General features: G+C 41.3%; 1 protein-coding gene across 2 annotated transcripts in view; it reads right to left on the reverse strand.

Annotated features, from left to right (window-relative positions):
* FLT1 (fms related receptor tyrosine kinase 1) overlaps positions 1 to 13539 on the reverse strand; it is a 203428-nt gene that overhangs the window by 76688 nt on the left and 113201 nt on the right. For both annotated transcript variants that reach the window (XM_049867471.1, XM_049867470.1), the window contains exon 15: positions 12397 to 12543. In XM_049867471.1, coding sequence (XP_049723428.1) covers positions 12397 to 12543 — 147 coding nt within the window. The remainder of the gene's footprint in view (positions 1 to 12396; positions 12544 to 13539) is intronic.

A 13539-nucleotide genomic window follows, 5' to 3' on the forward strand; every position in this document is an offset into this window, starting at 1 on the left:
CCCATCAGCGAACAGCCATTGAATCCAAGTTTAAAAGCTGTCGTCGTTGTTAGTTGCCACTGAGCAGATTCCAACTCACGGCAACCCCACATGTGCAGAGCAGAACTGCTCCAGAGGGTTTTCAAGGCCATGGACTTTGGAAACAGATTGCCAGGCCCTTCTTCTGAGGCACCTCTGCGTGGGTTTGAACTGCCCGCCTTTCAGCTATTAGTTGTGTGCTTGACCATTTGTACCACCCAGGGACTCCTTTGAAAGCTATATAGATCCAAATACTTAAACATTTTCAACTTTGTAATATTGACTACGTGTAGAATGATGAGATATTTTTAGAGCAAGAAAAGTAGATTTATACTTGACAACATTTTGCAATTCTGCACTAAAATAATAAAGGACAAACCCAAACCCATTCCATTAGAAGACCGGCTTCCCGTCTGGTGTGCATGTTTCATTTTGTTTTTCAGCGATGGTCAGTTTAATTATGACTGAGGTTGAATGAGATGACTTCTTAAACTACTCTGCAGTCTTGATTGTTTAAAGGGACATTGGCAGAGGAGATTACGCAAAAATCAAATTTATCGCATGGATGTAGGGGAGAAAAATGAACTTTCTTATATTTACTTGACTTTTTCCGCAGTAGTTTCGAGTCATACAAGCAACCGGCTGTGTTGGCTGAGGCTATCTGAGAGTACATTTGTTTGTATATTTTCCTTAACTGAATTGGGCGTGGTCATGACCCCAGATGCAATGCTGTGTACTTATCACTTTATGTTGTGGGATGCCATCAAGTCAATTTTCAACTCGTGACAGATTAGAACTTACTGCCCCATAGAGGTTCCTAGGCTATAATCTTTACAGGGAAACCCTGGTGGCAGGTGGCGTAGTGGTTAAGTGCTACGGCTGCTAACCAAAGGGTTGACAGTTCGAATCCACCAGGCGCTCCTTGGAAACTCTGTGGGGCAGTTCTACTCTGTTCTATAGGGTTGCTGTGAGTCGGAATCAACTCAACGGCACTGAGTTTGGTTTGGTTTTTTGGTCTGGTGGAATAACAGTTAAGTGCTATGGCTGCTAAACAACAGGTCAGCAGTTTGAATCCACTAGGCGCTCCTTGGAAACCCTATGGGGCAGTTCTACTCTGTGCTATGGGGCCACTATGAGTTGGAATCGACTCAATGGCAATGGGTTTGGGTTTTTTTTTTTTTTAGTCTTTACAAGAGCAGATTGTCAGATCTTTCTCCTGCAGAGCCGCTGGGTGGGTTCAAATTGGTGACTTTTCGGTTAGCAGCTGAGCACTTAATTGTTGCATCACCAGAGTTCCTTATGTATCACTTTAGGTCCTGGTTAAACTTTCTAACGAAGGGGTTTCTCATTCAGATTCTGCACAGGTGAAATAGAAAACTCATCTAATTTCTTTGCCAAAAGACAGGGGAGAAAGCATGAGTTTTCCGTTTGTTGTTCACCCCGTCTTCAGTGCCAGCAGGCATTCTGAGAATGGGGTTGAGAACCTCCCCCATGCTAAGAGCAGTTTGGGGTTAGTGACGTGGGCCTTTGTGCAGCCCCCGAGAGATCTCTGGGGTGACTGCTGGTAGAGCCCCCCCACACCCCCACCATATGCCCCTATTTCTTTCTTTCTCTTTTTCTTCCTACCCCATTTCTTTTTCTCTGCCACTGGTCCCTCATGGAAACCCTGGTGGCATAGTGGTTAAGTGCTACAGCTGCTAAACAAAAGGTCAGCAGTTCAAATCCACCAGGTGCTCTTTGGGAACTCTATGGGGCAGTTCTACTCTGTCCTATAGGGTCGCTGTAAGTCGGAATCGACTCGGCAGCTACAGGTTTGGTTTGGTTTTTTGGTTTGGTCCCTCAAGCACTGACTGTCCTCCAAACAGAACAAGTGCTGACCTCCGCCATGGTGAAAGTACAGTGCCACGTCTTGCAAGAGGTCACAGAAGAGTCAAGAGAGGGGGTTTATTCATAAACAGAAGGCAGAGGCTTTAATGGGCATGGGGTTTCCCTGCGGGGTGGTGAAAACATTCTGGAACTAGATCGTGGTGACGGTTGCACAATGTTAAGAATGCACTCACATCACTCACTGAACTATATGTTTTAAAATTGTGAAAATGCTAAATTGTATGTGTTTCTAGCACAGTAAAAAAGGGGAGAGGGGTAACAGGCTCTTTCTAAAGGGATGCCCACATTTCTAGTTTTCTCCTATTTATTACATGCTGAAATTTGCATTTGAAAATTCAAGCAAACTTGAAATAAGAAAACACAGCCAGACTGGCAGGGGCCTGCTACTCAGCCCAGTGTGTTTGGGCTGATGGTGTCCCGATGTGTGACTCTTCAGTTGGGTCTTGCTGTGGCCGGCGGCTTTCAGGAAGCTTCTCTGGGCTAACTGGGTGATGCTATGCTGTAAAGTTCATCCATCCAGAAGATTTTCTTTTGGCCAAGCATTAGGATATGTTATGATGCTATTTATTTCTTTATTTGCATTCAAGACCTAAAAAAAGCTAGAATTTGCCAGTAAGTATTTGGGGGCCACGATTGCTTCTCCATAAATAATTTCTATTGATTTCCAATCCAAAATGGGACTTTACTCATGAGTTAACCTTTCTGGACATAAGTAAACCTTGGACTCTACAGCTGTACTTTTATTTTCCTTGATCTAGCCAAACATGGAAGTAGTCATTGCAGAGAGTGGATAAAGTAACTTTTTTTTTTTTTAAACCATTTTTGTGCTGTCATTAAAGTCTGGGTACCTCTGTCAGCTGTTGGGGTATAGCTCTGAATTCTGGCAACGCCAACCTATGAAATGTTTGCCCTGCCATGTCCCCGAGTTGTTGTTGGGTGCTGTTGAGTCATAGCGACCCCATGTGACACAGTAGAACTGCCCCATAGAGTTTTCTAGGCTATAACCTTTACACAGGAAGATTGCAGGTCTTTCTCCCTCAGAGCTGCTGGGTGGGTTCGAACCTCCAACCTTTTGGTTAGCAGCGCTCAACCATTTGCACCACCAGGGCTCCTTGTTTCCCTGCGGTACTCCTTACTTCAAAGTTTCCATGCATTTCTGCTCACCTTCTAAATGGAAGTTTATTTTTGGAAAAGAACTGAACCTTGGTTCTGCATATGTTCACAGAATCCCTCGTGTTTATACTGTTGTCAGAGATACAAATAAACCTTGAGAATGTGTTTGGAGGTTTGGGCAGGGGCGACGAGGTAATTGTATATCCACTGGTAAAGCTGGGTCCTTCTTGGTCTGGCTGCATAGGCTCCCTTATCTTAGAGACACATATTGAAGAGAAAGGAATGGTGAAAACAGCTGCTTAGCCAATTCCATCAGCACATCAACTCTGGCCTCAACGGAGGTGATAAAGACAGCTGCCAGCCCACCTTCACGTGCACTGCTCTTTGTACACATTTCTTTTCTGCAATAATATTTCTTAATTCATTATGCACCGCAGAGGTAGGTTTCATGAGAAAGAAAAGTCAGTTACGACTCAAGTTCTGCCAAAGAGAATTTCACTGTATGTCCCTTGGTGGTGCAAACAGTTAACATGCTCGGCTGTTACGTCTACCCAGAGATGCCTCAGAAGAAAAGCCTGGTGGTCTTCTTCCAAAAAATCAGCCACTGAAAACGCCCAGTTGTACTCTGACACACATGGTGTCACCATGGGTCGGAATCAACTTGACAACAGCTGTTTTTTAAATTTTTATCCCGTTATTACTAAAAAATCAAGTAAAGCTGCTGATTCTAATAGCCGGAGATGACAGGCGGTCAGTTTATCACTCCAGGGTATTAACAGCTTCATTTATCTCTGTCCTTTGCTGTTTCTTCAGATTTTTCCTGCATCTGTTAAAACCACTTTACAATGGAGCCATATTACCAGGTACTAGGGTGACAGGTCACCTCAATCTGCAGATGGCACCTACAGGTGTCAGTGATACACTGGTGACAGAAAAGATGTCTCTTTCGAGTCACCAGATAAATACTTAGTCCTAATGGCCAAGAAAGGAGCCCTGGTGATGCAACGGTTAAGTTTGGCTGCTAACCAGCAGGTCGGCAGTTCAAACCCAGCGGCTTCCCAAGACAAACCCTTTGGGGCAGTTCTTCTGTCACATGGAGTCACTATGAGTCAGAACGGACTTGACAGCACCCAACAACAACAGTGACCAAGAAGATCCCATTTAAGAAGGAAGCTTAGTCGCTGGGATGGAGTGTCTTCTCTCCTGTTCCAGCCTTATTCTACCGAAGGCAGAATCCACTCTTTCTAATTTATTGTTGTTTTAAAACATTCTGAAAGGGTTTTGTTGTCAGAGAAGTTTAGTTCAAATACTGGTTTGACGAAGGTTGGTTCAGGCAGGCTTCACCTAAAATGTCTCTTCTCTATTTTCAGAGAGGGTTCATTACATTTGTCAGCCTTTAAACGACTTTCAGAAACCTTGTTTTCTCTGCGGACTCCCTGATGAGAGGGTTTGTGCTTCCACTAGAGAGGCCTTCTGCCCTAGCAGCTTTGCACAGTCACTGGACTCCCGGTCCTCACAATGCCACTGTCACCGCGGTCACCCACAGCCCTGCCTGCTCCGCTCAGTCACAGCCTTAAACATTTCAGGAGCTCACTGGAAACTCTTGGAAGATAGTAAGGTAGAGCAGTGACGTTTTGATCATTTTGGATGAGCTGCTGGTCTCTTGGGCAGGTGGCCGGGACAGGTAGGACAGAGACTCAGGTGAGTCACACATTCTCAAAGATGACTTCATCACCATTGTGCCACATCTGGGTGCCAACCCAGGGAAGTCTTTTTGTGTTTTCTTGATATCGGCCCTTTCACACTACATTTCTCTTTATTATTATCACTACTGTTATCCTTTATATTATACCATAAAACCCGTGAAAACCAGAACTGTGTAAAGTGGAATTCAGTCAGAGAAGGAAAACTGAAATATTTCCCACTAAAACACACCATACAAAAGAGGTAAGATTGCACCCTGTCAAAGGTGGAAAACTTGTGAAACCTGGAAAGACAAGGCAGTCCTGTTGCGTTCTGGGGCTCACAGGTTGCACTCTATTCCCTCACCTTGTCTATTTTTTCTTCACCTGTCTCAAATTACCTTCCTCTTCAGCACTTTGCATCCCACTAGTTCCTCCTAAGGAGCCCTGGTGGGGCAATGGTTAAGCTCTCAGCTGCTAACCGAAAGGTCAGAGGTTCGAATTCATTCAGTGGCTCCATGGAGAAAAGACCTGGCACTCTGCTCCCATAAAGATTACAGCCTAGGAAGCCCTATGGGACAGTTCTACTCTGTCACATAAAAAAAAAAAACAAAACATGGGGCTGCTATATGTCAGAATCAACTTAACGGCACACAACAACAAAAGTACAACTACCTTTATTAGTGGTAGAATTCCTGCCTTCCATGTGGAGACCCAGGTTTGATTCCTGGCTAGTGCACCTCGTGTGCAGCCACCCCATCTGTCAGTAGAGCTTGCATGCTGCTATGATGCTGAACAGTTTCAACGGAGCTCCAGACAACAGTAGGAAGAATGGCCTTGCAATCTACTTTGTTCCATCGTGCATGGGGTTACCCCATGAGTCCGTGGCTGCTTTGACTCAATGGCAGCTAATAACTATTTTTATTACCTCTCAGCATATTTTCTTCCATTTATTCTTAATCTCTTTCATTCTGGGTATTCAACTAACAATTAATGTTTGAGAACCTACTGTAGGTTCAACATTCAAGTAGAAAAATTACAGCACAAAGAGTGTACTTGGTTAAGCACTTGGCTGCTAACTGAAAGGTCACGAGCCGTTCCATGGGCAAAAAGACCTGCTCCCGTAAAGATTACAGCCTAGAAAACTCTATAGGGCAGTTCTGCTCTGTCACTTGGGGGTAGATATGAGTCAGAACTGACGTGGTGGCACCTAACAACAACAGCAATGCATTTAAGATATTTTAATCCTGTGTTTGAGCTACGGCATTTTCCATTTGCCCTATTTATTAATTCACCTTGTTCCATGTTCAGACTCATTAGCGGTAGTGCCTACCTGACACGATGACACTGCGTATGTCAGGACACAGGTGGCTGCTGCTGCCTGACGAAGTTGTATTCCTGACTTTAGATTTTTGTTTTGTCATTTACTGCTGTAGTCACTTAATCTAGCACAGTGCCAGACACAAACTAGGTGTCCTGCAAAGATTTATTGACTATATAAAGGACTGTTGGCCTAATATAGCATGAATTCTGGAAATTTTGAAACTTAGAAGTAACTGGATTTAGGTTCAAAGTATTTTTTAACTTTACACGTGGCACAGCTAATTTTCTTAAAAAATATGCTTTAGATATTTTTACTATGATTTAAAAATATGCTTTAAATACAGTCCTCAGGAAGCTTAACCTTTAAGGGCTGGGTGTGAGAAGATATTGTTTTAAATATATGTTTGTTCCAAAAATACCCCCTGAAGTCGTCTTGAAACCAAACAATAGTTTAGCTTAACTAGTAAAGAATGTCTGCCTTGATCATTATGCTCTTTTAAGAACTGTCTATAAGGGATCGAAGTGACAAGAGCAACTCGAAAGCTCAGACAGGAAACTTAGTGGCAATGAGCTTATGTTAATGGGGGAGGAACAACCCAGAAAAAGGCGGTGAGGGTGGGTACACAACTTGAAGAATGTAATCAACGCCACTGAATTCTGCATATAGAAATGGTTGAACTGGTGTATGTTTTGTTGTGTATACTGTCAACAGCAACAACAACAAACTAAATAAAATTAAAATATATATATATATATATATATGTTTGTTATGCCCATTAGGTCATATGCCTATTTGTTCTCTTGCAAATGACGTAAATGAATGTTTAGTCCCATGTATTCAATGTTCAGAGTTTAGGCTCTAGAGTCACACTCTTCTGGGTTGAACCTTGGTCTGTTACTCACTAACTCCAGGACCTGGGGCAAGTTATTTTTCCTCTCTAGGTCTCAAATTCCTCATCCTTTAGTCTGTAAAATAGGGATAATAAAAGAAGCCTCATAGAATTGTCATGAGGCATAAATACATTAATATAGAAAGTGCTTAGAACAGTACCTGGCAAATAACAGTGTTGATAAGTGTTTGTTAAATAGGACAGATCTGTGAAATGTATCTGCTATATGTGAAAATTAAATATTTGTGAAACACTTAACACAGGGCCTTGTTGCTGTTAGGTGCTGAGGGGTCAATCCCAACTCATACCAACCCCGCACATACCAACTCCACAGGACAGCGAACTTCCCCGTAGGATTTTCTAGGCTCTAATCTTTATGGGAACAGATCTCCCGCAGCCGCTGGGTGGGTTCCAGCTGCTGACTTTTGGTTAGCAGCCAAGCACTTAACCATTGCACCACCAGTGCTCCTTATCACAGGACCTTGGTACTTGGTAAATGTTCAATAAATCTTTTTTTTTTTTTTAATAAAGAAGATATATTAAGATGTATCTATCCTCAAAGGTTTTAAAAACAAGTACACGTAAAGCAAGAGAAGAATTAAATGATGCGCTGTATGACACGAATCGTAACTATAAGTAGATGTCGGAAAAAAGAAAGAATCCCTGTGTCCTGGAATGCGTGAGGATTCACAGAGGAGGCAGGAATTCAGGTGGGATAGGAAGAACTGAGAGAGTGAAGAGACAGAGCTTTCCAGGGAAGAATCAAAGCAGACCTGTGGCCCAGAGGCATGAAGGGGAGAAGAGAAGAAAATGGGCACCAAAAGATGGTGGGAAGTCAATTGTAATGAGCAGGGTGATGTCTTTCCATGGATGTCCTTGAAGATTGGTACCACTGTCCCGAATGGGCATGGCAGACACTGGGAACATGTGCTGTGTGGTATGCTGGGCGGCTGTGGTTTTCAGGGCACCAGCTTGCTTTTTGCTTGAACTGCCCTGGCTGAGATGGCCTCACGAGTCCCCTGAGCACTGGCTTCCCTGGACCTGCAAGTTTAGGGTTCATTTTGTTCCTGCTTGATGCCCTTTGGCCCAAGAATTTACTATCCAGCTTTTGTAACACTTTCTTGAAATTGAATGTCTTCTGTAGGATGGCTGTGCCCCACTGAAAGATTTTTCTAGAAAGACAATAAGAAGGGAGGAAAAAAGCCCCAACTGCCCCAAGTTCTTTCAACAGGCATTTTACAGCCACTTGTCCAGAGTGTGAGCTCTCCGGTGTGCATGGCTTCCTCTCTATTTTCTTTGGAATGGAGCAAGTTGTCATTTCACAAGGACAGTGACAATGGGCTGGAGCCTAGCAATGATCCAAGGTCACTAAAATATTCTCAAGAATATAAATTCTTTCAGCTGCCAGGTTTTATTTAGAAGGTCTCTAAAGGATATACAGTTTATTCTGAGGGCTTTTAAACTCAGTCTAGCTTTCCAAAGGGTTTTCTGGGCATGATCTTGGTGTTCTTCCACCTCAGCTTCTTTTTTAAAATATTTTATTGTGTCTAAGGTGAAAGTTTACGTAACAAACTAGGTTTCTCATTTAGCAATTTCTACCCAAATTGTCCAGTGATATTGGCTGCATTTTTCACAGTGTGTCAGTATTTTCATTCATTCTGTTTGAGGTGTACCATTTCCCGCACTCTGGTTTCCCTGCCCTTCACCGTGTCATCTTTGCTTTAGAGTTGACCATTTGGTCTCCTATAGATGATTTTTCTTAAAGAAGCTCATTACTCATGGGTGATATTCTTCATTTTATGAGCCATTCTGTTATTTAGCTAAAAGGTGCCCTCAAGGGATAATTTTGGTTTAAGGTTTAAAGAGTATCTCAAGGCAATAGTCTTGGGGAGTCCTCTAGTCTCAATCGGTCCAGTAAGTCTAGACTTTTAAGAATTTGAGTTCTTTTCCACATTTTTCTCCAATTCTGTAAGGATCCATCTAATGTGGCCCTGGTAGCTGAGCACCATCTAGCTCTTCTGGTCTCAGGGTAGACTATTAGTTCCATTTTAGCTTTGGAGCGATGGTGGGCCAAGGATTATCCCTTTGGTTACCTGTAACCTTTGCTCATAAAGAAAGACCCACAAAAGAGTCGGCATTTTTAAAGAATATCTACACGTGAAATTAAGGGTCATAGTCATGGAGCATATTGCTTTAGTTACGGCGTTTGCTGCCCCAAATAGGAATACTGCATATGAAACTTTGTAAACATGATATACACATAAGAAATCCATTTCCAAAAGGCTATAGTCATTTTAAAGAGTGAATGAAGGGAAGAGGGAGTGACCAAATACCAACAACCAACAACTTAGCCTAGTTGAGCTCAATAAATGCTCGTACATGCTAACAATAGCGTATTAGAACAACATTTAGAAAAGATTTTGTATAAGGATTTATATAAAACTCTTTTTGGATATTCTTTTGGCCCTCAGAAAATCAAAGAAGGCTGGGAGGAAGCTATCTTCATTAGATTTACAGTTGTCTGACATTTGAGCTGACTTATTCAGGAACTTTTTTAACACTAGTCCAATGAACTCTGATAGCTCACTGGCGAGTTTCTATCTAAATGAGGTGGGTCAGAAAGTAGCATTTACTAAGCAGTGACTATGACCAGCTTAGTTATGCTCTATCATTTAAATCTTACTATATCCCATGTAGAAGTCTCTGGGTAGCACAAAGGGTTAGGTGCTCCAATATTAGCTGAAAGGTTGGCATTTTGAACCCACCCAGAGGCACCTCAAAAGACAAACCTGGTGATCTGCTTCCGAAAGATTATAGCCTTAAAAATCCTATGGGCCAGTTCTAGTCTACACACACGGGGTCGCCATGAGCCAGAATCAACTTGATAGCACCTAACAACATCTCTGTGTGGTGACTATTATCCCAGTTTTGTACATAAGGAAATAGTGGCTCAGAGACTAAGTGTAAATGAGTTGCCCAAATACTTGTATGGCCCATGAAAGCAAAGTTGGGACTCAAACCCTGATCTTCCCTTGCACCTCACAGTCTTTTTGAGTTTGATCTGCCTTGGCACATTCTCTTGCCTTGTCTATCCTCTAGTCCCAGAGTGGCCGTGAGCTTTCAAAATTGGCTCAATCTGATTCTTTACCCCACATCCAAGATATGAGAACTGAACTGAAGTCAAATTTGCTTCTTTCAAAGAACTACCAAACATCTTACATTAACATTTCATTAACTGTGCTTTGTAATCAAGTAAGTTTTGGTAAAATAGAGCTTAATAAACACAGTTTACCAAGTTTCCTTAGAACACGACTTCTTTGGGCCTTTGATATGCTGTGAATCTCTAAGGGGGAATACTGCACCACACTTTGCTTCACAAGCTATTAATGAATTATTTCTTTACCATTTATTCATTCATCTTTTTATTCTGGTGAAACACCTCAAGGGATTAGTGCTCTATAAAATCACTTTGGAAATACACATCTTCGTAGTGAGTCCTCCTGGGCAAACCACTTTACCTCTTTGGGCCTTAGTTTCCTATTCTACCAATTGGACTAAAGATATTCCAAAAGTCCTTTCCAGCTTTAAAAATTCTGTGATATACCCTACCTCAAGTCCAGGTATTTCTGCTACCAAATGAACCTGCTAATTACAGAATAACACCTTGTGAATACTATTCATTCATTCATTCATTCCAGAAGTAGTTGATTGCCAAGCACCATGCTAGGTTATGAGAATACTAAAGACAAATAAGATACAAATAAGACAAATGAGATACATTATCTGCCCTCAAGGAGGGGAGACACACCTGAATCGATGATTAAAAAACAATAAGAGAGTAATAGAAATATGCATGGATAACACAGACACATATAAAATGACGATTATAAAATAACAGAGTAAGAGAGAAGTTGACACATTCATAAGTAATAAAGAAGCATGGAGAAGCTTCTCTTTGTGGGAGTTGAGAAAGCCCTTCTGGGGGGAGTGCACCTGATCTGGGTCTTCAGGGATGGTTGGACTTTAGAGGAAGGGAAGGTACTGCAGTGAAAGGGGACATAAGAATAAAAGTACAGAAGGATAAGGCAGCATAATGAGTACAGGGATCTACAAGAGTTTGGCTCCCCAGAATATAAAGCTTAAGACAGGGGATGAAGAGCATCCAGTTGTAGAGGTTGGCAGGGGCCAGTTGCCAAGGGCCGTCTCTCTCAGGTGCTTCGACTTCATGCTGGGGGTTGGAGAATCAGTGGGAGGCTTGAAGGAGGAGTAATGTGTTCATAGCTGCATTTATACTGCTGTGTGGAAAAGAGATGCAAAGAGAGAAAAGGGAGGTGGGGAGAGCAGTTAGGAAGCTACTGCAGAAGTTCACGTGACAGACAGTGAGTAACTCAACCAAGAGAATGATAATAGGAAGCAGAGGAAGGGACAGATCTGAGAAATATTTAATAGTTGTCACCTGCTCAACCTGGTGATTGATTAGATGAGGAGGGTTAAGGGGAGACCACCACCTTCTAGTCTGGATAATTAAGTATACGATGTTAGTTCAAGAGAAGGAGCTACTTTATGGAGAAAAAATGATGCACTGTGATCATCCGGGGGACCTGTTGAGTGTAAGGCCTTTCTAAGACACCTGTCCATATCTTAACATTTGGGGGCCTTATACCACAAGTCCATTCTGTGTATCAAATTCAAATGGAGGTTTCATTCTAACAAGTGAGCTAACATTCAAGGGCCATTCCATCTTGCCACTTATTTGATTTGGACGGATGGAATACTGCAAATAGACTATTACAAGAATTATTAATCAAAATTCTAAATAAGTTTAATTTAACCATAGAATTATGTGGAAGGCAATAGACAGTGTTTATGGTTACTAGAATTCCTACCCAGTTGAAGTTGGAGGAGCTATCTAAAAGGGTTTCAGCCGAGCTGTGTTTAAGAATATTTCTTGTTGAAAGAAACCATAACCATTAGTTTGGTTTCAATTTTCTTTTAACAATATGACAAATATGATTTAAAATATTCTTATTTTTATCAAATAATTAAGATTGGTATAGATAAAATTAAAAAGATTATGAATCTACTTCTCTGAACATTATAGATATCAGATGTTGAAAGCTCTGATGGACCTCAAGTCCTGAAACAAACGAACTCCTCATTGTCTCAGTTGTCAAGGTGAACTGCAACATTTGTTAAGTGGCTCTCATCATTTTTGTTTTTCTGAATGCATTATTTAAAGTAGCATTCCAGTTGAATAGATTCTGTAAGGGTCTTTCTATGGAGTAGGGATACGGTCTGCATAAGAATTCACCCAAATATTCCTCATTGGAAGTTGATGTAAGTATGACCCAGAGCCCACATGTTTTCAACTCTGTCAGAAAATGATTCTAGATATACTGGAAGGAGGTAACAGGAATGCTAGGGGAAGAAGGGGATTAGAAAGGATGAGAAATGGTAAACTCAAGGAAAAACACATCTCTTACCAGGCTCTTGTTGTATTTTGTGATTGTTTTTAAACCAGGTGATCTGAGGCTCTGGTACACCTTTTGCGTGACAGTCTAGAATGGTGGAGTTGCTGATGGCCACTGTTTGGTCACTGAGGTTTCGCAGGAGGTACGGTGCTTCTTGATCTAGTAAATAAAGAAATGGAATTGTGATTACTCATCGGTTTTATTCTTTTATTGTATATGCAATCAACATCTTAAATATGTTGAAAAAAGAGCAAAACCCAACTGTAAGTTTTCATTGGTATTTTGTTCCCTAAGTTTTTCTTTTATGATTTACATTTTGTTCCCTCTTTAGTAAGTTGTGACAATAAATTGAAATTTATCAGGACAGAGTCAAATCAAGAAATAAATTCTACATTTACAAATTTCCAACTCATTTCCTTCCTTTTCTGGGGATAAGCTTTTCTAAAGCCCAAGGATTTTGCCCTATATTTTAGGAGATATAAATGAAAAGCATGACTTTGTAGACAGGCTTGTAATGAATTTCCATACATATATATAACATCATAAGAGTGGGCTAATATAATTTTGTATTTTCATCCACGTGTTTGTGAGGGTGTGTTTGTGTTACTCAACTGTCAGTAACCTAAATTGCAAGGCAGCAGACCAAACAGGAGAATTTCTTAAACTTTGAAAGCTTTATTGATTATTTCCTCCCTTCCTTCCCTCCCCAAATGCAAGTCCAAAGAATGAAATCAAGAGGCAAAAGCACAGAATTGTAGTTTTTGCACTATATAATAGTACAAATATTATATTTTATATTATTTTCTCTTAAAACATACACATATGATACAATACAATTTGTTTTAATAAAATGCCAACCAATATAGTACAACAAAATGAATTTAATACATTAGGATGCAATACATTACAACATTGAAATCCCACATAGGAACAGCAGCACACTCAAAGCCCCCAGTGAGTACAAGTGTCTCTATTGAACGAAGTAATTAAGTCAGTCCTGCTGATACGTGTACATTCTAGTTAGGTGGGTACTGGGTTGGTAGCCCAAGCTTCCAAGGTAAAGGAATAAAAACAACTCCTAGTGTCTTTCCTACTGCCCCAAATCATCCCTCTCCCCCACCACCCTTGTTGCAACGCCTGGAACAGAAATCGAAA

Source organism: Elephas maximus, chromosome 23, assembly GCF_024166365.1.
Source record: "Elephas maximus indicus isolate mEleMax1 chromosome 23, mEleMax1 primary haplotype, whole genome shotgun sequence".
NCBI classification, from domain to species: Eukaryota; Metazoa; Chordata; class Mammalia; order Proboscidea; family Elephantidae; genus Elephas; species Elephas maximus.